Source organism: Choristoneura fumiferana, chromosome 4, assembly GCF_025370935.1.
Source record: "Choristoneura fumiferana chromosome 4, NRCan_CFum_1, whole genome shotgun sequence".
Taxonomy (NCBI): domain Eukaryota; kingdom Metazoa; phylum Arthropoda; class Insecta; order Lepidoptera; family Tortricidae; genus Choristoneura; species Choristoneura fumiferana.
In genome coordinates this window covers 20,656,863-20,682,978 of record NC_133475.1, presented here as the reverse complement: position 1 = coordinate 20,682,978, position 26,116 = coordinate 20,656,863, and the positions used below count along the sequence as shown (strand labels likewise).

Genomic DNA, 26,116 nt, shown 5'->3' with positions numbered 1-26,116 from the left:
TGGCATAATAAGAAAGCCATAGAAAAAGTATGAAACTGCCATTAAAAGTAATTGATTTCTGAGCAAGAATATGAAAATTGCTTTAAGCCATGGTTCTAGATGGATATTAAATTCGATCCATGGCATGAATTTCCAGACAATTTTTTACTAATAAAAAACGGTCACTGATAAATAAAATAATTTGAAAAGTTTATATTTAACTTCACACGTGTGTATGTATGTACGACGTACGTCCTGGAATCTTGCAAGTGAATTTTGACCTATTTCCAGTTGTCAGATTGATGTGAAATTTGTTCACTTATGTAGGTCCTCCGGTGACAATACAATAATGTTTTACTGGAATTCTGGTCGTTCGGTCAGGTTCGTTTCTGCAGAAGGGGACTCCCGCAAATTGTTGCAAAAGCAAAAAGAGCTTTTATTATTTCATTTCATGGAAACGTAGTTAAGATGTCAATTATTTTGTCGGATTCGGACGAAAATCTTTCGACCCATACTCAAATTTTACAGCGTTTGATGATTTTGAGATGAAATGCGTGGTACTTGATTATTTTGCGCCTAAACTCGATTAACAACTTATATCCGTTATTATATAACTGTTATTCACCGCATTGCTAAGCTAAGGCCGATTTCAATATCACCAATGATTAGCAATCATGGGAAACACTATCGTGTCGCCATCAAAATAAGGAATTGGACGGAAACTTCGCCAAAGAACCTTTAGACATACCTCCTTGGAACCTGAATAAAAAAAACTCCAGGCGAGGCTTGAAAAAATTAATTAACTGAATTCACACCTTGACATAGTCCTCTAGCTGTCAAGTCGCAGAAAGTCGCGCATGCGTACACAGTGCTATTAAACAATTAAAATAATTAATGAGCTTTACTCTGAACTGCACGTAGGTGGAAGAACGAATAGAATGTATTAGATTGAAATTAATTGTTGCAAATAAGTACTAGAATACCTACTGGGAAATTAAGCGCTAACCAAAATTTATATCAATTGACATATGATACGTGTGTAAAAGTATCCACTGTATCCATATACTGTCATTGACGTGCATATTAGTTGTGTATTTTTTTAATCATTCACAACTCTATACTTACTACGGTACGACGGCTCAACGATCAGAAGTGGACCTTGCTATGGCCTTCGACACCAAAGAACACCATTCTGCACTGCACTGGGCCACGTATCGTAACTCTATGTTGGATCAAAATATATCTTGTTTTCGTTCATGTATCCGGAGTATCAAGGGCCTATGCCACACAGAATGCGATCTGCGTCTTCCGGTCTGGACAACTGTCATGGGCATATGTCATATAACGTAATGAAATGTATGCTCTAACCCGACCATAGGACAGAAAACGCAGCCTGTATGACAATGCGCTAAAGCTAATAGATGTACCTAACGTGTCGATGAGCTAAAATACTAAAGTATTTTTGCTATAATTTAGTGTGCAAGCACTACCACAACATTAGAGCTAACTTTGTCCGAAACTACATGGTGCATCCCTAATTCTTCATCAACTAACTTGTTAGTATCCTAAGTGGTCGTATGTGTATTGCTTAACTGATTTATTCATGAACGAAGTTTTCTCATCACCCACAAGTCTTAAACAGATTCTGGTCTCCACAGAATAGACTCTAAACTAGACCACAGATTATGTATTGTTAATGTCTCATTCGAGGGAATGCTTAAGCCAGGGGCGGATCTATATAAGGGCTTTGGGCTGCAGTCCAGAGCCCCATGCATACAAAAGGCCCCCAGCTCTGATTGGAGACCTACTATATCATTATCGATCATAGTTCCAGAGACCACAATCAAGTAGTGTTAACCGCGGGACGGGCCCCCACAAACTAACCGTCTTTCCCTATCTTGAGCCATCCATTATTAGTGTGTAGAGTTAAACAGAAATGTCATAGTTTGGCTTAGCTTGGGACTAGCCTAGTTATATAAAAGTTTGAACTTAAAAAGTGCATATGTGTAGACTTAAAGCCATAAGCCATAATCTTACTCTAACCTCGTGACGACACATGCCCTATAGTCCTATAATATACTACGGTCAGCTGCGAAGAAAAAGGTTAACCCTTAGTTTGATTACCTGACTTTTATTTACAGTATTCCCTCTATTCTTTACAGACTTTTTTTATCATAGTGATATTGTATCGTCTAACAAGGAAAATCATTATAATATACTTCTGCGGTGCGTTCTAAAGTATTGTGACGTGGACTGGATGAATTAGAACTCACAGTAATTAGAATCGATGATATCAAAATAAATTTTAGTACAATATTTCAAAATACAGTCACAATACAGTTTAGTAAGTTCATTATCATATTATTCAGAAACTCCGTCATCTTTATTAAATTTCATTTAAATTCCTGTGACGTTTCACTCGCAAATCTCATTTTAATAATTTATGTAATTCCTCGCAACCCATTCAATTCGATGCAAAATGCAGCATTAATGAGTTACGTGTATGTAAATTCTGTTAACCCTACTAAACTGACCTATGAATATTTATGTTCATAAATAAAGGCAATGTCGTTATTTGCTAATTTGCGTGACGTTGACGCTCTTTACCAATGAGCTACGTTACTGGACGTTTGCTTTTTTGCAGATGCTATCTCATAATGTGAGTAATTAAATTAAATCTCAATAGCACGGAGTTTCTTAAGAACTAATAGACTTAACTCTCAGAACAATTCTACAACAAAAGAAGATCGTAAGCTGTAACCACTGCACTGAACATCGCTCGTACCTAATCTGAATGCAGTGTCTCGATGCAATATCGTTTTTCCATTCGAATTGCATAGTATTCTGGAAAAAAGTATATTATAAGTAAAGTTTCAATTAGATTATCAAAAAGTTTTGGGCACATCGTTTAAGTCTAACAAAAAATTACTAAGTTCAAAGTGGTAGTGGGGGACTGTGGCGTCCGCGTCACGTCTATAAACTATAAAAAGTGAACCAACACGCGACTTTACACGGAACTTTTTTGCTGAATTGTCAAAAAAAGTGTCCAATATTTTTTAATAATCTTACGGACTAATTATATTTTTTAGGAATCTATCTAGCTTATTGCTATCCAAGCATCAAACAATACATAATTCATTTAGTTGTAAAACTTCTGCTGTATAGATTGAACATAAAATATAGTTCTACCCTTAATCAGAATGTCCCTGCTCGGTTGATTTGATATGATATATTGGTTTGGAATTAACATGCCAGCGCTGTAGAGGCAAGTTAGACGTGGATCGGCGCTACGTCAGCAATTTGGATTTAACCCTTCAAACTGAAGCTTGGAATAATAGCTGCTTTAGCTTTTTAGAGGTAGATCCGTTTTGGATCAGGTCTTATGTTGACGTACATTTTGTCCACGGACAACAGTTTTTGCTAGTTTCACGGCGTTGTATGTTAGGTATTGTCGAAAAACTGTAACGTGATCTGATCACTGTGGAATAATGTAATGTACTGCGAGTCCGGTAAAAACACTTTGTTGTTTAGTGGAAAAATCGGACTTCTGTGCCACTTATTTATTTTTTTACTTACTTATTTTTTTATTTGGTTTTGTCATAACTTGTACTATAAAACTGTTTTTGCGAATAGCGAATAAATGATTCCTATTCTTATTCTTATTCTTAAAAGCATGAATGTGCTGTTGTGAAGATTATGGAAAACAGACCAGAGACAAGGAGTGACAGTTTCTAAAACTTCCACAATAAAACTCATTGAATGTAGCTGATGAAGGTTCTCTTCCCTTTAAAAAGTCTCAACCGTTTATATTTGGATCCCTAGTAGTTTAAACAAAAAATAATCTTTAATAGTCTATCTACAATTGTGATTGGGTGTGCCCATCGAACAACTGCATTACTCCCATACCATTCTAATTAAGTCTGGCTTAGCAAAGCGCATTTTTATGAAGACATCGAGTTTACAGCTAACTTCGGCCATGAATCCAAAGATCTGTAAACCAGTACTGACCACGATGAGTAAAACGCTGCTTCTCGTTACTCAAAGATTGAACAGGTTTTGCACGCTGAATTCCAAACGGCAAACCATCTCGTCCACCCGAGTATGAACTTTAATATTAAACAGGGTATTTGTGTTCAACGTAAGTAGAATAGGTGTCCTGGCTCCAGTTATGCTCGCTGGGTGAATTTACGAGCACGTGTCTTATCTCGAGACGTTAACGCCGCTCCGTGCCTCCATCTTCCCTGGAAAGTATTAAACAGATTTATCTTAATAAAGTACATTCCTTTACGCGTTTAAAGAATATAGCCTGGCAGTTTAGGCTCGTGTGTAATGTGTAGTCTTGATGGGTGAAACCATGTAAAAGTCCGCTGCTAGGAATCATCTAAACGACACAAAAAAGGCTGTTTCTGTCGGTATAGAATCTGCAAATGATATCGTTATAATGTGAAGAGAATATCGGTTAGTTAAATATATTTTCTCCAACTTAAACTACAGAACATATTACAACAAATGTTCCTCCCTCTGAAGAACCTTTATATAAATTAGACACGCTATTAAGTTCTCACCAATATCACCATCCACTAGGAATAGAATCAGCTCAGCGCAGCGCATTGAGACCAGTGGCCCGTGAACTGCATTCCCTTTGTGCTACCGTTACACAGACCTATGTTGTTTCACCAGGTTCCGTCGCATACCATTCCCGCCCGTATACCATTTGAATAAAGTTCAGAGGAGCATTAACGTGGAACTAATGAACGACTATCTGATTGGGCATTAAGGTCATTACTAATTCGAGATAAGTATGGAGATAACCTTTCTGTGTTTATATTTATGGTATCGTTTGCCGTAGTACGGTTGGATGGATGGATTTTAATATTTCTCTGGTTTTAATAATTAGCAATAGGTAACGTTCCTTTGATAACAAATCTGATAATAACTCTTATCTGGCGATCACGGACATTACTCATTAGGACACCCACAAATCAAATGAAGTCCAAATCTTTGCTGAATTGCCAATGATTACCATATATAATAAAGGTTATTATAAATCAAATTGTTTTATACCGGTCATACCTAATCAAATGAAATTTATTTTAAGGAAGTTTCCTCAAACTTATAGTCAATTTAATAGTCATATAATTTTGTCCTTGCCACTGGTCTTGATTTAACTTACTAACAGGGAGGCACGGCAGCCTATTTATGCTGCAATAAAACTAGAATTTTCGTATCCGTTCTTATTAAACATGATAGCGGAGGATAGCTTCTGGCACTCGGTCGTGTTTTTGTGTCCTCACTCGCAAGGTCAGATGTGATGTACCTGCCTATAATAGAGCAAAAATGTTTACTACAGTCATTGATTAAAGAAAATATGAATCACATCGCAAGATTGCGACGAAATTATTAATTTCCAAGCGTCTTCCTTCAATCAAAAGCAATGTCCTCAATTTTTGATAAAGGTGAGGGTGGGTGGACTAAGCTCCTTGCTCTTCATAATTTCGTCGGAAATTTACAGTCTTCGTTTTACTCATTTATATTCAATAGTAAATTTCGTGAGCTGTTTGGTAATTCTTACTGCACTCATGAACCCTTAACTGTATCAAGGGTACACTCATGTTTCGTGACAGCTATAGCCTAAGCCCTCGAGCCCTAATTCTATCGCGTGGTTGCATAGGGCTTCGCCCACGGCCGCGAAGCCCCTTCGGTTGCTTGGATATCCTATTTCTAACTGTTATTTGTTACACATGATATTTAAATGATTTCTATCAGCTAATGCTTAATCGGCAAAACACAGATTATTTGTAATCAGTTGATATATTTTTGTGGAAAATGGCGCTTGGTCTCGTTTCATTTTAACTACCCGTGTCACTTTGTTTTGCAATGTTATGTCTTGTATTGTATTTTAAATACGTTAGATTATCATTTCAAAATGTCTCTACGGTTTGTCCGTCGATCTTTTCTATACAAGGTACAACATGGTTTTTTGATAGCCTTCTATTATCAGAATGATAACCAACAGTTTCTAAAGCCTCATAACTTCACGACCATAAACCCATCTGTAACAATAAATGGTATCAGCTTAAGAAACTATAATTAACCTGTCCCACCATTATAGCGATTTGCGATCGTTAGCTGAGTGAGATCACCGAAAACGACGTTTAGCCTTAATAACATAATAGGTTTGAATAGTTTGTTGAGGCAGACATTTGCCCTCGATCCTTCCGAAGCTTACTTTGACGCCTATTTATTTTACCGTTTGTTTTTCACCTTTTCATTTTATTTGATGTTGTATTTATTTTATTAGTTCGTTAAATTTAGTACTTTAGTGTAATTTTACATTTTTTTGAGCATCATTTCACTTCCGAGGTTATTTTCATTATTCGTGTTCTCATAGTCACAGTTGTTCTAGAAAGCATAAAATTCGTTTCCAAACAATGTCTACTGTCGATTACTTAATCAAGGAAAATCTAATTTGAATTCGAAGCGCGTCAGAGTGCTTCCTTAATGACAGTTTCCGATAACCCACGTTCCATACTGATTGCGGTACACGTGGCCGTGGCCGTATAATGATTTTTCGACCCTTCCTTGTAACGTACAACCAATAAATTCATTTACATAAGGGCCAAATTGAACAACGCGTCATTGCAAATCTACTATGTAATATATGTGATCAAATCAACTACTCGTACAATTAAACTATTAGTACAAAAAGCGATTAATATGTATATCACATTTACCAAGCCCAAAATGCTTCTTATTTAACGGTATTGCAACGGTAGTGTGTGGCGATTTTAGAGTACCTGGGTCAATCAACTATTATACCGACACTTTGGGCGTCTCCTGCGTTACCAAAATTGTCTCTGGCGTTACCAAAAAATCGTACTTACAACAAGATATTTCACGGTTTAATAGGTTGAACATACGTAGGATGGCATGTATTCATGTACACCATCTATTAAATTACAGAAAAACCATGGTTACTTACAAAAATCTGCAATTGTTTGAAAAATTTTGCAGACAGATTAGTGTCGGTAAAAAAGTTGATTGGCCCACCTACGTGTTTTATTTTACTTTAAGTCATCGGCAACAACAACCTCTAGGGATCGTGGATTAGTGCCTGGGCCAGCTCGAATTGATTTTTGACTTGGACATTGTCTGTGCTATATGTATTGTCTTTAGGACAAATACCTCTTCAGCAAAGGAAATTATAATGTCCGGGAATTGACATAGTTACATAAGGTTTAAATAGCTAATTAGATATCTGTCTCCATGCAGGTAAAATATAACTTTAATTCTAATCGATCTGACCGTGTAATTGAAGAACATGGCGTGCGTAGGTAAATGCAGTCGGCAGTTAATTTACATAGCTATCTGCTCTAATCGATGTCTATTTACTGATTAAATTACCTGTGCGACAACGCGTGTTTCTGTTGTTTCTGATACATTCTGTCTGTCCTTCTGATGCAACAATTAGATTTAATTTGCTTTAGCTAGGAGAAAAAAAATAGATTAAAACTACAAATTATAGATACATATTTCATTTCAAGCATAAATTTAGTTTGACTTTTTTTTCAACACAATCTTATTCTTGTTATTGAAAACGATATTGATGTCATTAAAGACATGGTGTCTGTGTAGTCTGTAAACGATACAAATTTCATCAGTTTGAGATACCGGGTGTTTGATAGTTGTGATTGAGGAATTTGATAATGGTTTTGAATTAAATAAGCCCTCCATTACTTACCTTATTATTAGCATTACTACGCGTGGGTTGCATTAGTGACATACGAAACTACACAACGATAGGTACTAAATTAATGCACGAAAATAGATCCACATCATGCTTTCCCTCTTGGATATAGTCAATATCAATAATAAAAACCTATTGTTATTAAGATGAATCATGACAATTTAGTGCATGGATCCGTACTAATCCGAAGATTTGCATACATGCAAAGATTTGTGGGTGATTATTATGTAGGTTCAAAAAAGTACTTCTTTGATTAGTTTGACTAAACTAATTTAGGATCATGCACTGTAAAGATGCCGTATGAAGGTTATCAACTGTTTCATACGCTCTAACACCACGGTGTGTGGTGACGTGGTCGTAACCTCTCACTAGAAGCTGACCGCAAACCACAAGCTAGGCAATGCGACGGGTTACCAACGGATCAATAATCATCATCTGTACAAATTGATACATTAGTTTTAGACTCGACAATGGCTGCAACTATTATTCTTTCTTCCATCAGATTTATATCTAAGTTTACCGAATTACGCCGCTAACACTCTTTAAATGAAAGAAATATGGAAAAATATGTACGACAATGACGGATGTCTGCTTCCAAATGTCGATGCAAACACAAGGTTAATGCCTTCTCATGTCCTGGAGCGGACCTAAACCTCTCAACTTTCATAGGTTAACGAACCTAAAGTTTATAAACAGATTTATTACAAAAATAAAGAAATCTAGCGATCATAAAACTAAATCTCGTATGAATACAGCACGCTACTTTTTGATAAGGAAGTAGTTTGATAAGGCTCAGCCTGTGATATGGTTAATAAATTTTAATAAAGCCCATTTGGACGTGGACATATTCGTAACGCCAGAATGTCAATTAAAATTCACACTTTGTAACTTCTACATCAATTCTATAGCTCCAGAACTTTTACTTTGGGTTCAAAAAGCACAACGCAAAGTCCACGTGAAATGGAAGCCTTGCAGCTTCTTTACACAAAACCCTTCATAACTCCACTTTCCTCCATGAAGCCCGCTCAATTCATTCTTTTCAATAAAATCCAAAATATCGTGCTTATGTACTGCCCCGTAGCCAACACTGTGGAGTGCTTAGATACCGGATTGTGTGTGAGGGCATGTTCGTAATAAATGCAAAGTGATAAGTGAATAGAAAATGAAATAAGAATTACCTGCGACATGTGCCGCACGCATCACAAGTAATTATGTTTTCGTAAAACAGTACATTACTAATAAGTTATTCGCCTGGTCGCTCAGACGATTCGTTCGAGTGATAATCTGCATAGCAGAACAAATTTTGCCACAGTTCAACGTTTGCAGGCCGGTGACATTTGCGCCTACACGTACTGTACTGGGCTTTGTGCTTAATACATGGTCTGCATAGAAGCATCTGCGGTCCGGCCCTCTACTATTTCACATATTAATTGTTCAAACAATTTTGATTCAGATGACATTTTCATTGCCTATTTATAGCGTCGACTAAGTTCAAAGAACTTCCATATTGTATTGTATTGTAATTCTTTATTGTACATAAAACTTGTGAAAATTACAACTAACAAGAGAAAGAGATGTACAAAGGCGAACTATCCCTTAAAAGGATCTCTTCCAGTTAACCTTTGAACGATTGAAAGGACAACAGAAACAAGAGTAGACACTACAATGGAAAGATAAAAGGATCGAAAAATTTAAATTTACGTAAACAATACATCAAAAATAAATAAATAAATACCTACACATACATATGTGGGTACACACTAATACAAAACAATAAATAAACAATAAACTAATACATATCAATAGACTACATATAAACTATATGTAAATAAACATACCTACGCATACACAAAAAACAGAGAACGCATAACATCTATTTCAAAAGGAACTCAAGCCAGTATTGTACCGTTTTAGTTTTGTTACTTTTTAATAAGTTTACTTTTATATTATAGTCCATTAATGATAACATTGGACTCTAGAAGGTCACAGAAGAAGGGGTTCTAAACATTTTTTGTGAAGTCATAATAATGATGATGATGATTATGAGTCAAAGAAGTAATAATATGAAGTCATAATTTTGTTTACTTTGTAAGTAGATTTTGCAGGTGGTAGGACCTTGTGCAAGGTCCGCCCCGATTGCTACCACCATTTTGCTCGCTAATCCTGCCGTGAAATAGCAGTGCTTGCATTGTTGTGTTTCGGCGTGGAGAGTAAGACAGCCGGTGAAATTACTGGCACTTGAGGTATCCATCTTAGGCCTCTAGGTTGTTCTATGGGCGGTGGTAATCTCTTACCATCAATCAGGTGACCCACTTGCTCGTTTGCCATCCAGTCGAATAAAATAAAAAAAACGTAAATGTCCTTACAAAATAACACAATATTAATACGTAATTTGCTACATCATATTATTTCGATCTATATTTATACATAATTTAATAACTGTGTTTTTAGGACTCATCCGCTCTCATTCCCTGTTTAGAAATATTCTACTCGTAGAATTACTGCTATGAAGCCCAAACTTTTTTCCATTCCAAATTTCATCAAATTTGGTGCAGTGCTTAAGTTGTGTGAAATGTTAACTATTCTGTGACTATTCTTATATGATTAAAGGTCATCAGTCATCAGTTTTGATCCAAACGGCGATTAAAAACTTTAAATCATATACAGAATTATTTCTTGAGGTAACAATATTATAAACGTTCTGTTTCTTGCAGAAGGTGCTTTACCTCTGCTTCTTTAGGTATTTTATAGGAAGACGAAAAAAATAGAAAAAGTTTTTTTATTGTTTTTAAATTATGATATGAAAATAGCAAACTTAATCTCACTAATATTGTTTATAATTGCGAAAGATTGTAAGTCTGTATGTCTGTTACCTACCTCTTCACTTCACGTCTTAACCTCTGAACCGATTTAGGTGAAATTCGGTATACACATAGTACAAGTCCCGGGGAAGGACAGAATAGTTTTATCCCAGAAAACTGCATAGTCCTGCGGGATAGCAATAAACGAATTCTACGTGAACGTAGTCGCGGGCAACAATAATTAAAAGTAATATTGACATCTTCGATATTTTAATTAGAGTTACACACACACACGTCTACAGGCAGACATGGAGAGGGTAGACATTTGTTTTTTTTTTATTGTATTACTGTTTTTTTTTTATGATATTAATTATTATTTTATTAATCTAGATTTTTTAATAAATAAATTACGTTATAGTATAGTGACATAACTACAATAGTTGGACATATGGTATCGTGAAGTTTTGTTGTAGATCTTGATGTATTCTTTAATATTAGTTTAGTTTAGACCGTATACTAAAAAAAATCAATTTATTAAATGACTTGCTAAAGTGTGAATTATAAAGAGCCTATTTTCCTTCTGTCCATTCCTATATTGAACAGACTGTAGATTTAACCTGTCCTCTCCCAGAGGCACAAATTTGTGCCCAAATTCCTTTGATCCTGTTATCCTGGGAGATGACAGATTAATGAAATCTTTCAACTTGATTTTCACACACTTCTTATTATTCTTGTATTAATACGAAAATCGGCAAATATACGTAGCTCTGACCACAATACATAATGCTACCATCGCATCAAAATGATCTGATGATGCAGTTTGGAAGCTAAATACAAGACAGTAGGTACAATGTAACCTAGCCATGTTTGAGTTGGTTAGAATAGTCTTAGGGTGTATTTTGATCAAGGATGGTATCCAAGGTCTGATGATAAACAGTCAAGCATGCACTGGAATTCCCAAATAGAAAAACGTAACCTAGCCGCGGAATGGTGTATTTTGACCATTTCATGGTCTGATGAGGTAGCAGTTAGTCAGTTACCATTAAAGCGTGTTGTTTTAGTATTTTAAACTATTATATTAATTAAATGTCATCTATTCAAATTTAATCCGTATTATATTTGAAAAGCAATAGTTTATTGACACGCAATCACTTAAAACCAACATGTTTTATCCCTTATTGATACTATTGTCAACATTGACAATTCATATTCAATTGAAGTTGTCCAAAAAGCAAAATAGACAATGTCTCCTCTGTTTGGAACCGGGTCAGAGGGGAACAATAGAGCCTGCATGTCGACGTCACCGACATTGAGTCACTAGTCATAGTGTAGTCACTAGGCAGTATCATACGCTCCGGTAATCCCATAATTAGCGGCATGTCAAAATAAGAAACAATGACATGTTCGAAGCGACGTCGTTGCTCTCGTGGTAAAATCGGGGCCGTTGTGAATATGGGTTGCGAATGTTTCAAAAACAGTATTCCATTTCAATCAAAGTACTATTAAAGATGCCAATTCAAAGTAGGCTATTCTTTTCGAGAGATATCTTAATTACTTATTTAACTGTGCATTGAAACGTTGCAAAAGAAGAAAAAATATGATATGCTCAGTAATCTTGCCAATAATTCACAAGATATTCACAATAAAGGCAAGGATAAACGATACATTAAAGATAAAAACATGCATGACGTCACGAAAGAAATTTAAGATGAAAGGGGGTATGTAATGGATAAATGGTAAGTAATATAATGTAATACACTACTAATGGATGTTACATGAATACTGTCAGATGTCTTTTGTGTATGGGACCTGGATTCCATGGAAAATATCTAGGCCATATTATATTATTATGCTTTGAAGTGTGGCGTTTCTTCATTAACGTATTTTTAGAAGGTACCTACTGTAGGCACTATGTTTCTAATAAAGGTATTTCATAGTGATAAAGCTTTATAAATAAAACCCTTTTTAAATCGCTCTACAAGAGCTGCAAGTCTCACAGGGGCAGGTACCATCGTAAAATGACTCCGTATTAAGGGTCTATTTATATTCAAAAATTATTGCAACAGTTTGTAGGGTAAGTTGAAAGGTTTTTCCTTGGACCTCTTGCCTTACTATACTATCTTTATAATGCGTCATATACTATCTTCATAAACTAGCTCTGGGTCGTACATGATATACATTTTAAATAGACGGTTTTAGATGCGATACATATTGTACATCGATCAAGGTATGGAAACATTTGTCAACCACAATGTAGAAAAAAACGGAAAAACATTTCCAGCAGTTTTCAGTCAAACTAGCCACCACCTGTTGAAATATTATGAAACAATTTGAGGACACTAATTATAGTCGAACCGTCTATTTAAAATGTATATCATTTACGACCCAGAGCTGGTTTATGAAGATAGTTACTTTACAGCTATGGATTTAGATTATCACAGTAAAACCAATGTTTGCTTGCTCATTTTTTACATTACATCTACGCAAACAAGTGAGTCGATAAGAATAACTGACGCAATCGAAGAATTAATTAAATCTTTAAAGGAAAACGTGAACTGAGTTTATGAGTAAAATTATATTTTGATTTGAAACCAAAATCTCGGCATAATTTTGTGCCACTTCAAGTATATGTTAGTTATCAGCATTATAAGAGTACTTGGGATGGCGGCATTGCTATCACAAGATGGTATTCGTTGTATCTACATAAATACAATGTTTATTATACGAGTGGGTCATATATCAGCCACCAAAGACGTGGTGCACAGACAACACAACAAAATTCGTCTGGAACAGACGCGTAGGCCTGATGATGAGGTCATACTGTAAAAGATCTATCTAATAACCTTCTCAATGCTTTCAATAGAATATTAACTCTGACATGCATATATATTTTGGAAATTTGCATATTTGTTAAAGAAAATAAAGATCATTTTCCCAAAAAAAGTGATTTAAAGACAAATATACGATCTCAATATAAGTATGACATATACACTGTCCGACCCTCTAGCTATATACTCAAAAAGAGCACTTATGTAAATGGAATAAAAGTTTATAATCACTTACCTGAATATTTAAAATCATTAGATGGTGCGAAATTTAAAAATAAACTGAAACAATTTTTAGTGTGCGAGTGCTTTTATGATCTAAATGAATACTTTTTGAAAAAATATTAGAATTCATGTAAAATTAATAAATTATAATTATATTTAAGTAATAAATTGTACGTCCGAAATGGGCAAACAGTTGAATCTTCTCATGCATAAATTTTAACATAATTTGTACCTACACTGTTTTAAACAATAAACGTTTCTTATTTCTTATTTAATTATATCAAGTTTACAATTAGGCACCACCTATTAGTGTGCCTCAAAAAAGACGATGCTAAACGAGTAGGACAATATTTTCTAAACTCATAAAGCTAAATAACCCTAAATAAAATAACTTAGGTTATAATTTTTGACTTAAAACCGTTTCGTGATATCAAGTCTTTAAAAATTAGGGGCTGCAAACACGAACAGTACCTGATATTTATTTTAATTTATCAGTTGTACTATAATTTATTCAAAGTCAGGCTTAAACGTTACCTGTACTTGATGATAGGTATTCAGAATGTCGAAGGCTTCGGACGACCAAATCGATACTCATGAAATGGTTAAGCTTAGTAAGTAATTATGGTAATTAGATTGGAAACCCACGCATGGCAACGTTAAAACTGGCCGTAGTAATCTGGTAAATTTGACGAATTTACAAAATAAAGACTTATGTAATATTCCGTATTTGGCAGAGATTAAAGGCTTAGAGATAAATTCGTGTTAAAAGCACTGGGATGCTTAAATGTATTAAGGAGTTGAGTTGAAGCATGTGTGGGCAGTTGGTGATAAATAACCTCAATGACTTAGAAAACCTTTTGATAAGTCTATGGCTGTAAAAAGGAGACTGTTCTTAGTGTCGTAGAAAACTGATCTTAGAACCATCGCTAGAAAACCTGCTTTCAAATAAAAAAAACCGCATTCAAATCGGTCCACCCGTTTAAGAGCTACGGTGCCACAGATAGACAGACACACACACACTCACAGACACACATAGCGGTCGAACTTATAACACCGTCTTTTTGCGTCGTGATTAAAAAGAAATAGTGTCATCATTAGTTAGTTGTTTTATTATTGCTCCCCTAGCTGAAAACATAAATAACCGGACAAAAGGTATCTAATCTCGTGTGACCGGAGCATTAATGTTATGAGAAACAAAGACGTTGTAGAAGAAGTTTACTTTGTCCCAAAAGTCGTTGAACAGTGTCATCAGTCGACGTCAAACGTGTACGGAGGGTCAGGGTTTGTACTGTGCTGTACTGTGTCAGGTCGCCCTGTTCATAAACTCCTGCATTATGGAGTAATATTGACCGCCCTACTGCCTTATTTTATGTACTGTCTACTGTCTAGTCAGTTTTGAGTCCATGCCAAAGCCAATGCCCAAGTAATGGCATGATGTATTTCATAATTTGGAAGCATTTCTGATTAAATATGCGGCTAATAATGGTAATAATATTAAAGGACCTATTGTCATCTTAATCCTTCAGCTTCAAAATAGAAACATATCAATTAAGTCTTTCCTGTATTTTCCTTTACCTGATGTTATTAATCGTCCTAAAAACATTTCAATTCGGTTGCTGTACATGTGAGTAAACTTGCACTGATTGTTTCTGGATTATCTCTGTTTAATTTGTTTTCTAGATTCAAGATAATGTAGGTAATTGTAAAGCGTCTGCACCACAATGTGCAAGTTAGGTCGCTTCGCTGCACTAATACTTGCTCAGAACAGGGTTTACTTTCAAAGTCAAAGCGAAAGTCAAAATAACTTTGTTCAATATATGATCTAACAGGCACTTTTGAATGTCATATCTACCTAAAATACAACCTACCACCACTTTAAGCTCTTTGTATCTCGAAGAAATCTTTATCGTTAATTAAAAGCTTTTATACTCGTTCTGCCACAATAATCCAAGCAAACTGGCTCCTTGATTTTAATCTGCAAATTGAATAGTACAGTCCTAAAATTTTACCATTTAATCTGTTCTTTGGAATTACGTTCAAATAAATATGTATTTAGATTGCAATTCGAATATTTATCTTCATGAACTTCGACCATGATATCGTTTTACCTTCCACAAATTAATTCATCTACATATCCGATCCTTTATTAGCATGTTGTCGGGCGTCGCCACCGTGAAAAAGTATTATCCGTTAAATCCTTCATTGTTCTGCGTATGAGTTCATTTTATTGTTCTGTTGTCGGGCCATAAGCCACGCTTGCGTATTTACTTACGGAATGAGGACACTGATGTTGCAAAACAAAGTTGGTACCTATCATTACCTGTGTGCGTCGTCATTAGCGATATTTTATGGAAACCTCTGCTTCGTCCTGTATACAGGGATTGGTTTATTACTTAGTGAGCCAATCTCAAGCAAGACCATACGTCAAACGAACCTCTCGTCAAGGGCAATATCTAGCAATATTTTGTTTGACAGAAAATCCTCATTAAAAACTTTTGCAAAAAATAAATGACGTATATTTACCAAGTTTACTAGATTTAAACGTAGAATTTATAAAAATACCGCGCATCCTTGATATATGACTCATACTAGAATCCGATTTCTATGAATGGTGTTAGCATTGTTCACACCAATGCGCTTCAACGCTAAGAGGGTCTCACATTATGGTCATAATTATTATCCAAATACTAGAACTTTGAAAACAGGAAAATTATGCAGCTGGCTTGTTGTCACCGTCAAGACAAGCGAACTCCACCACCCACTCCAATAGTCACGAATCAGTCGAAGAGTTCAGATTCAGATGTAGAAATATATACTTACTTATTTGGCCTAAGATGTTTTTTCAGTATCTAAGACTTTAGACTGAGTTTTTAATGGGTACACTACATACGAGTAAATACGAAAAACTAAATTCCGAAAGTCGGAATCACGAATTTCAAAATACCGATTTTTATAATTACGAATGTTTTAAAACTAGATTATTCCGATTCTTCATAAATCCGACTTATATAAATCCGAAAATTAAAAATATCTGAAGTTTAAAATTACGATTTTCAAAATTCCGAACTTTAATACACCGAACAATAAGAAGTCCGACTCAATAATAATCCGAAATGTCAAAAATATGTTTTTTTTTTAATTGGCGTTATTGTTTTATGACATGCAAACGATTATCAACTTTAGAGTGGTAGACCACATATTTGGCTGATGGTACAGCATACGCAGCGCTGCCTTATTGACTACACTTTTTTTTTTAATTTACACAATATATAGACCTTAATTTATATTTTACTATCTATAGTTAATCCTAGGTACTTATAAGAATACACACGCTCTAAGCATTCATATATCTGACCATATATCTGTACGTTATTTTGGGGTTCTGGCATACGCGGAGAGTGCACTAGCATCCATTTGGTCTTGGAAACGTTAAGAATGATGCCGTTATCATGTGACACCTGAGGATGTTGTCGAGGTCGGCCTGTAGGCGGGCGGGCAGCCCGGGCCGGCGCACACCAGGCACGTGTCGTCGGCGTACGTGTACACAGAGCAGTGCCCTTAGTCTAAGTTTTCGGTTATAAAATACGTCTCGATTGCGTTCGCGTTAAAATCTCAATTTGTATGGAAACGCGGACATCGCAAACGTTCCGCTAGAGGCGCTGTTCGTGTTTCCGTATAAATTGAGATTTTAACGCGAACGCGATCGAGACGTATTTGGTAACCGAAAACTTACACTAAGGGTACTGTGCTCCACGACGTTGCCGATGCTGTTCACGTGCATGTAGTAGCTGACCGGTCCATACACTGACCCGGTCGGTACTCCGTATACTATATCAGGCTCTTCCCCTGGTTCTTCACTGACCAGGGTACGCAGCGTCCGGTTTTTTAAATAACTAATAAACCAATGGCTCACTGGGCCTCGGATCCCACATTCCTGCATAGCTTCGACTAGTAGTCCGTGGTCCAGTGTGTAGAATGCTTTCCGAAAATCAATGATTCAATGAATAAAATAGCTACGTACAACCTGTTGTCCAAATGGTCATTAACCTCATCCGCGAACCGCGCTAACGCCGTAGACGTACTGCGACCCCTTCTAAACCCGTTCTGTGTATTGGATATTAAACTATTATTCTCTAAAAAGGTACTTATTCTACTTACAATTAGTTTTTCGGTTACATCGATTCGAGAACACATCTTTTAAGTTAACTTTAAGTTTTTGAAACGAAACATGTGACATCCGCATAAAGCTTTTAACACACAGTGGGAACTCAAGAAATCTCGAAGTTAAATAAGAAAACTAAATCCAATACATTGCTATTGCCAGAGAGTGTCCTGTTCAGAGACGAACAATATATTGTCGCGCCTTCGCCAGCGAATGCGCCTTCGAAAGGAACTGGATGAACTTCAATAAGTTTCAAGATGCTAGTTTCATGGCTTTCTTCACGTTTCGATATGAAGTAGTCTTTTTTTATAGATAATCCTTTTAACACTAGCTATTGCGCGCGGCTTTGTCTGCGACAATTTCCTTTGTCAGTAGTTATCCCGCAGCAACTTTTCGTCGGGATATTTTTTTAAGTCCTTCCAGCAGCACCAGGCCACCAGCCATAGCGTGAGGAAGTAACAAACATACAAATTTCCACACACACAACTTCTTGTAAAATTAGCAGGAGTACCCAGGGTTAGTTTGGCTAACTTAGTATCTACCTACATATTTCTAGTAATGTGTTTTTTTTATTCGACTGGATGGCAAACGAGCAAGTGGGTCTCCTGATGGTAAGAGATCACCACCGCCCATAAACATCTGCAACACCAGGGGTATTGCAGACGCGTTGCCAACCTAGAGGCCTAAGATGGGATACCTCACGTGCCAGTAATTTCACCGGCTGTCTTACTCTCCATGCCGAAACACAACAGTGCAGCACTGCTGCTTCACGGCAGGATTAGCGAGCAAGACGGTGGTAGCAATCCGGGCGGACCTTGCACAAGGTCCTACCACCTGCAAATGTGTGTTTGTATGTATAGTGTACCTTTATTATGAACAACAACAACTGGAAAAAAGTTTGTGGGCTTTGTTGTTGGTTTTTTATGATTATTTTGAAATCTGTCTCCAAAGTCTACATTTAACCTTCTAAATATACCCTCAATATGCCAACTACCTAGATTCTAAGTTCTAACTTACGATACTTCATGGTGGCCAGTAGTTTTCTTCATATATTCCCAGACGCCATTCTCAAATAGCGTTTCAATTTCAATACCGGTTTCCGTGTAAAAGTACTAGATGATGTTACTACTATCCAATACTTACTAACTCTTGTCTTGAGAAGAACTTTACTTGGCTATGTAATATTACGTCTATTATATAGCCAAGTAAAGTATAGGTTATTTCTTGTCTCCACGGCATTCACTAAATAGACTCATTTAAAGCTGGAAAAATATTAGAAGAAATAAGTTTGCCCTTGACCTTAATCTCGCTTGATGGCAAGCGAACCGCGGGGTCGACGACGAAATGGCTTTACTCAGCAAACTAATATAGACACATTACCATAGGGACGAGTTAAGATAATTTTGTTACAACATCCATGCCGAAGTCTTGTCCAAAAAAAACCGGCCAAGAGCGTGTCGGACACGCCCAAAATAGGGTTCCGTAGCCATTCCGAAAAAATAAGTAATATTTTTCTAAGGATTTCGTATTTTATACGGAATTTCCCAAGTTTAGGTATATTATATACCTTAGGCTGCTATTTACTCATAAACTACCTACTAATAAATCTCAAGCAAACTTAGCCGTTATAATATATATAATTTCCTTGAAAGTTTGATATACTTAACTTACTATCATCCTGATTTTTTTCAATTTTTTTCCACCCACCAGTTTAGATTTTAGAGGGGGGGACGCTCGATTTTAATGAAAAGTTGCACTTTAAAGTTGAATATTTTGCAAACATATCACTGAATCGAAAAATCGTCTTAGCAAACCCTACTAATGGTTTTAAAAGACCTATCCGACGATACCCCACACTATAGGGTTGGATGAAAAAAAAAAACCCACCCCCACTTTACGTCTATGGGAAAAAACTTTTTTTGAATTTTTTATTGTACCATTTTGTCGGCATAGTTTACATATATATCCGTGCAAAATTACAGCTTTCTAGCATTGATAATTCCTGAGCAAAGCCGCGGACGGACAGACAGACTGACATGGCGAAACTATAAGGGTTCCGTTTTTGCCATTTTGGCTCCGGAACCCTAAAAATGGAAACGTAGATGAGAAGAATATAACGGATGATTTTATGAATCAAAATTGCGAATATCTTGATGTGATGTTGTTAATTATACGTGTATGTTCGTGGTTTCGCTTAATTGGCATGTTTATAAATTACCTTGCATTTTGGTCTTATCATTATTTATTTTTTATTCGACTGAATAGCAAACGAGCAACTGGGTCTCCTGGTGGTAAGAGATCACCACCGCCCATTAACATCTGCAACACCAGGGGTATTGCAGATGCGTTGCCAACCTAGAGGCCTAAGATGGTATACCTCAAGTGCCAGTAATTTCACCGGCTGTCTTACTCTCCACGCCGAAACAACAGTGCAAGCACTGATGCTTCACGGCAGGATAAGCGAGCAAGATGCAAATTTTGTGTCTTTAATCAGTTTCTAGTTTCAGCAGGATTCGAAGTGCTCTTGCAGTTTTATCGACGTCCGTCAGTAATTGCATGCCTTGAATAAAAATTACACAGTACAGTGATCAAAGTAAATGGCATTTGTTCATGGCATAGCATTATTTACTCCATTGTTAAAGCAACCCAATGAAACCATCCACAATTTCACCGAAGGTCAAAAACAAGTTACGACAAAAAGAAAAGTTAACAAAGCAATTTAAAATTTCCATACACCGAAGCCGTTGCTGTTTTTGATTACTGGCGCAGGTATATTGATATACTTGAACCTTTGTTATAACATAGACGTGCGTGCTGTTTTTCCAATATGTCGGCCTACATAAAGTTTGTGCCCTACGTTAGGTAATCAGGTGTACTAACAAAATAGGAAGGTTTTATTCTCTGAGATCGACCATTCCGATCTCATGACCCAGTTCCGTGGGTCGTCGACCGTGTGACGTCACACCCGTCACCCCCACCCCGGAACGTCACCCTGGGGGTGTGTTTCGAGGCCACACGCCGTCCAACTGTGAAGCGGGAAGGACGTGTACATCGCTATTATTATTATCAAGCTTATTTAAAAGTGCGTGTCTGTGGCTTTGTAGTGTGATGACGATAAAAGGTACGACGTTGGTACAACAGCATAAGCATTTGTAATTATACTGTTATTAGTTTGATTATGTTTTGTTAAGGTGACCTTGAGATGGTTTCATTAAAGCTTAAGGTGGTTTAATATTTGGAATTACGTAATTTTATATGTGTTTGTGCATGCTGTTTTTGTGTTTCACAGGGAATTTCATGTTGTAAGAAGGGCATTATTCAAACATGACTTCTTTATATATTCTTTATTATTATGTGCTATATTCATCAGAGCCGTTCTTCTTTTAATAACAAGAGTAGTAGTCATTGATTAATTATCAATACAAAAATGACTGTGCATTTTCCGTTTATTATTTATCTGTCATTTATAAGACTTCCTTCATGTCTCATTATTTCTACACTCTATTTAATTCCTCTTTTAACTACTTATAAAACAGTTTTTAAAGGTTAACGCAATAAGATAGTGTCGTCATTGCGACAGCACAGGCATACCTTAACTGAATGGATTTTTCATCCTGCTCCGATGCTCTGATTTCAGCGAGATAGAAACAATGCACTTTATGACGTCACGGGAGTATGCCTGAATATAGGTTGCACACAAGAAACTCACTCACACAGACGTGTCTGTCTATTAATACATCGCAAAGGCTTAACGAGAACATTTACCATAAAGATTTCATTGATGATAAAAATAAATGACACATTTTAGTTAAGATGCAAATAATGAATAATTTATTATAAAAAACTGTGTGATTAACGAGCATCGAAATGAATTGATTATATTAGATTTATTTATATCCATTAAAAGAAAGGAAAAAAACATTCCACACAAAAATAGTAATAAAATCACAATGTCTAATTAAAGTTTAATAGGTACGAAATTAAAAACAATAATGAAAAACGTATAAATTGTGATAGATAGGTACTTAAGTAATGTGAATGTAAAAGTAATACTTAATACTGGATGCGGACATAGCAGAAATTGTTTTCGTAATTTTGCTACTTTCTTATAGGATTGATGTTGGCAACGTAAAAAAGAGCTTTTACTGCTTGTTCAAAATTTTCTTCAGGCCAAAACAATGCTTTATATGAAGAATGGTGGTGGGCTTCAAACAATTTGGCACAGTAGAAGTCATTCCGCTTTTGATTTCCAATTTCAATTGAATTATTTAACGGGGCCTTTGTTTTTGCAATCGCCCACAATTATGGCTTAGAAAAAACACGAATGGTGTCTAAAAGAAGTCTTAGGTCGTCCTGTTTTGTAATTTGCTTCTTTATCACAACTATGGAAGATACCAACTTATGCATTGGGATCCTTTACACCAAGTGTTCCGTTCATTCCTTTAATCCCGGTCCCTTACCTATTTAGAAATTTGGGTCAATCTCGTTAGCGATTCTCTATGACCAGTGCCGCTTGGAGTTAGCCTAATGGGGTGAAAATGGGGTTTAACCCATTAATGCCTAAAACTGAGATTCCTCGTAGTAATTTAGTCCAATTTAAAAGGGTTTGTCGCTTTCAGTAATCGTTAGTAGGTACGCTTAAAGTTTTAATGTAAATGATACCGCTTTCTTGAAGCTGTATTACCTAATGCGATTTTTCCGTTTCGTTTTATAAGTGAACTTGTTGTAAACGAGGATACTTGGTGTTTAAAGGGGGTATGAGTGGCAGGGAAGAGGTCCCAGGTCGCGGCTTGGATCACGCTTCTCTTCGTTATTAATGTCTCTTCATCTTAATTTAAATACGACACGGCCCTTATGTAAGCTTTCGTTGACTTTGGCATCGATCCGTCTGGAAATAGCTTCCAATATAAAACAAGCTTCTTTCTTGATTGCCTTGTAACTATCATATTTTTTGCCGTTGTTGCCGAGTCGTGAACCAGCTAAAGGTAGTTTAGCTAACTCCTTTACAGCAGGAGCACTTAACTACTTAATGAGTTTGTGGCGTGCGGGCTCGTTCGTTTTATCTAGGGTTCAACTCGATAATTGTAATGTATCTTTTGATCAGCTGTTGCTCCATTTAAATGATTGAGTGTTTTTGTAATTTTATTCGAACAGCGTTCCGAGTTTACAAGTCATTGGCGCGTGTTTAGTTTCAGTGTAATGTTATGAGTTCTAAGTAATGCCTGGTATTCCAGAATCTATACCTGATTCTTTCTATTTTTTTTATCTTGGGACACTTTACTTCATTTGACCTAGTCCCAAACTAAGCAAAGCTTGTACTATGGACACTAGGCAACGGATAAGCATACTTACATAGATAAATATATACTTAAATACATATTAAACACCCATGACCCGAGAACAAAAACATTCGTATTATTCATACAAATATATGCCCCGGCCGGGATTCGAACCCGGGACCTCAAGCTTCGTAGTCAGGTTCTCTAACGACTTGGCTATCTGGTCGTCTATTGTAAAGGTTGCCTCGAAGAAATCGGTTTGAAGCCATAAGCTGCCTATTGCTTAACTTGTAATGTTTTTCTCTAAGGATGTAATCTAATAGAGTCTAACTAATGCATGGTTGGCTCCCTATTGGCTCCCGTTTCAATATCCTTGCCGTTTCGTTTTCTAATCTCACTCAAACGATACGATATATGATACATATTCAAAGAATGTTCAGGATTCGGGTGGCGCTTAACTGCGTTAGTGTATGTAACAACGTGAACGGTTGTGTTGCTCTGATGGACTCTGGTTGCGTTCGAAACGCGTCAGTGTACCATCATATAGTATGATAGTTGGGTTCGTGTGATATGTGTGTGTTCTTACAGTGTGGAGGTGGAGGAGCTGCATGTAGCGTAGACATAGCTATCGTAAGGTCGCGGTTGAGTACAGTAAATTTTAATAATTGTTTGTAGTTCAATACAATACAATTCAATGACTCTTTACTAAACACCAACACAGGTAGTAAGCAGTTCATAAATACACACAACAGGTTTGAATCCTGAAGTAATGTATAAGTACCTAACATCATTTTTTGTATCTACCGAACCATGTTTGATGAAATGCGATATACATATAGTTTGAATCCCGGAGAAGAATATAGGATGGTTTTTTACCCGGAAATTGCATAATTAGTATAATATATTTATATTGCTAACATTAATTCATTCGTGCATTGACCGATGAATGTTTCCATTCCAGAATCAGTCGTGATGCGTGCGCCGGCAGTGGCGCGCGGCGCGGCCGTGCGCGGCGCGTCGCTGGCGCGGTGGGGGGACTCGCCCGCGCCGCCGCTCACCGACTACTCCTCGCACGGCGCGCCGCCGCTAAAGCACACGCCGTACCCGTTCGACGAACAGATCAACCAGCGGTTCGCGATATGGTCAGTGCGGACAGCTATTAAGGGCCCCATACACGGTACGATTCGTCTGTGCGATCCGTCGCTTCAGACCGATCGAAACGACGAATCGATAGTGTATGTCAAGATCGTTAACGCGATGTCGGAGATCGCAACAAAATCCCATGCAATCTTCATGCAATCATGAATATCGTAACGATTAATCGACAGTGTATGGCTCTTTACGATCAATCGTCACGATTTTCATCAGATAGATCGTACAGACGAATCTAACCTTTAAATGGGGCCCTTTAGATTGATATTCTAGATTCTAGAATCACTCGTGATCAGGCTTGCCAGGTGTACGGTATTTTACCGAACCGTTATTTTAGCACTGTATTCGGTGTTCGGTATAACAAAACCGGCCAAGAGCGTATCGAACGCGCCCGAAATAGGGTTCCGTAGCCATTACGATAAAATTAAGTAATATTTTTCTAAGGATTTCGTACTGTATACTTATATTCGGACAAAATTACAGCTTTCTAGCATAAATAGGTAGTCCTCTGTCCCTGAGCAACGCCGCGGACGGACAGACCGACAGACATGGCGATACTATAAAGGTTCCGTTTTTGTCATTTTGGCTACGGAACCCTAAAAAAACGTAAAAAAGCAGGGATTTTTGAACGTACTCTTCGTCGCTACCCTCCGGCCAAGTTACTCCTCTGCACTGGGACCGCGTGGGAATCTGCAGCTCAAGCCGTCTCATTCTGCCTGTGCCCAGCAGTGGAATGTATGTAAGATGGGATGATGATGATAACATAACGAAAATAAGGGGTAATCAGCGTTACTGATTACTCTGGGACGCAGTAGGTAATATCGAGGCTATGTAAATCATAGTTAAAACCTTCTACGCACATGCTTCATCAATGGGTCATAAAAACCCCATATTTATTGATCTAGGTACGACGAAGGTTCTACGTCATCCAACTAGACATAGCAAACTGTTTTTCTGTAAGTACAAAATTACTAATTACTTAACAGAAAAAACTATTAGGCGAGTCGTAAATTATTAACAGCAACATTACTTTTGCCATGATGCAAACAGCGTTGTTTTCATTCATGTTAAACATATTGCTGTAGGTACTTTTAGGAATGAAACTTACACTTTTTATATACTTATTAATATTGCGTTCTTTTTTCGCGCCGAATCGAAACATCACCGAGGAACCCTACAACCTACGAAGAGATTCAATATTTAGGGTATTTGATATGATAACTCCTGAATTTGCCATGTCTTATATATTATTATTAAAATATAGATATACAGCCAGTGTTAAGCGAAGAGAAAACTAAAATCAGTTGAAAATTGGATTTAAAATGTTTTTTTTATAGTTTATATACCTGTCTTTTTCTCAAACGCTTTTCTCTATGCAGCAAGTATGGCGCTACTTGCATGTGACATCACAGCAAGTATATCTTTCTCTGTCTAATCTTGAATTTAAAACCTTTATAACTTTGTTATTTGTAAAGGTAGCTTAAAAATTGTTTCTCTATTCGATAACATGCATTGTGAAGTTTTAATTTATAAAACATAATAAATAGTCAAATACCGTATTGTATGTGTTAAGTTCTCGATTCGCCTGGGAGCCGCGTCGGAGCCACGGTCCAAGCACTCTCATTCTGAGAGGAGGAATTTGACCTGCAATGCATATATGGGTCAAAATGAGATGATCCTAAAGTGTAGACTGTAGGCCAAGTAAATAGGCAATCGATTGATCAATGATGGCCCTGCGAGTACTTCATATCGTCGCTACTTTACTTATCTAACGCCGGAATATCATAATTATCATAAAGCATATATATATCGATCGATGTAGCTATATTTAAAAAGATTAATTCAATTGAACAAACATCAGAAGTTCTATCCTTTCACAGTGTTTCTTTTATCATCTAGATTCAAGTGCGTACTCACGTTTACTGTTATCCTTACAGGCAAGGCGA

At 36.7% G+C, this 26,116-nt stretch overlaps 1 protein-coding gene across 1 annotated transcript in view; it reads left to right on the top strand.

Annotated features, from left to right (window-relative positions):
- Gdap2 (ganglioside induced differentiation associated protein 2) overlaps window positions 1-26,116 on the top strand; it is a gene marked incomplete in the record, with an annotated part of 82,082 nt that overhangs the window by 510 nt on the left and 55,456 nt on the right. The window contains 1 exon segment of the mRNA XM_074087238.1: window positions 23,980-24,160. Within this exon segment, the coding sequence (XP_073943339.1) occupies window positions 23,991-24,160 (170 nt within the window).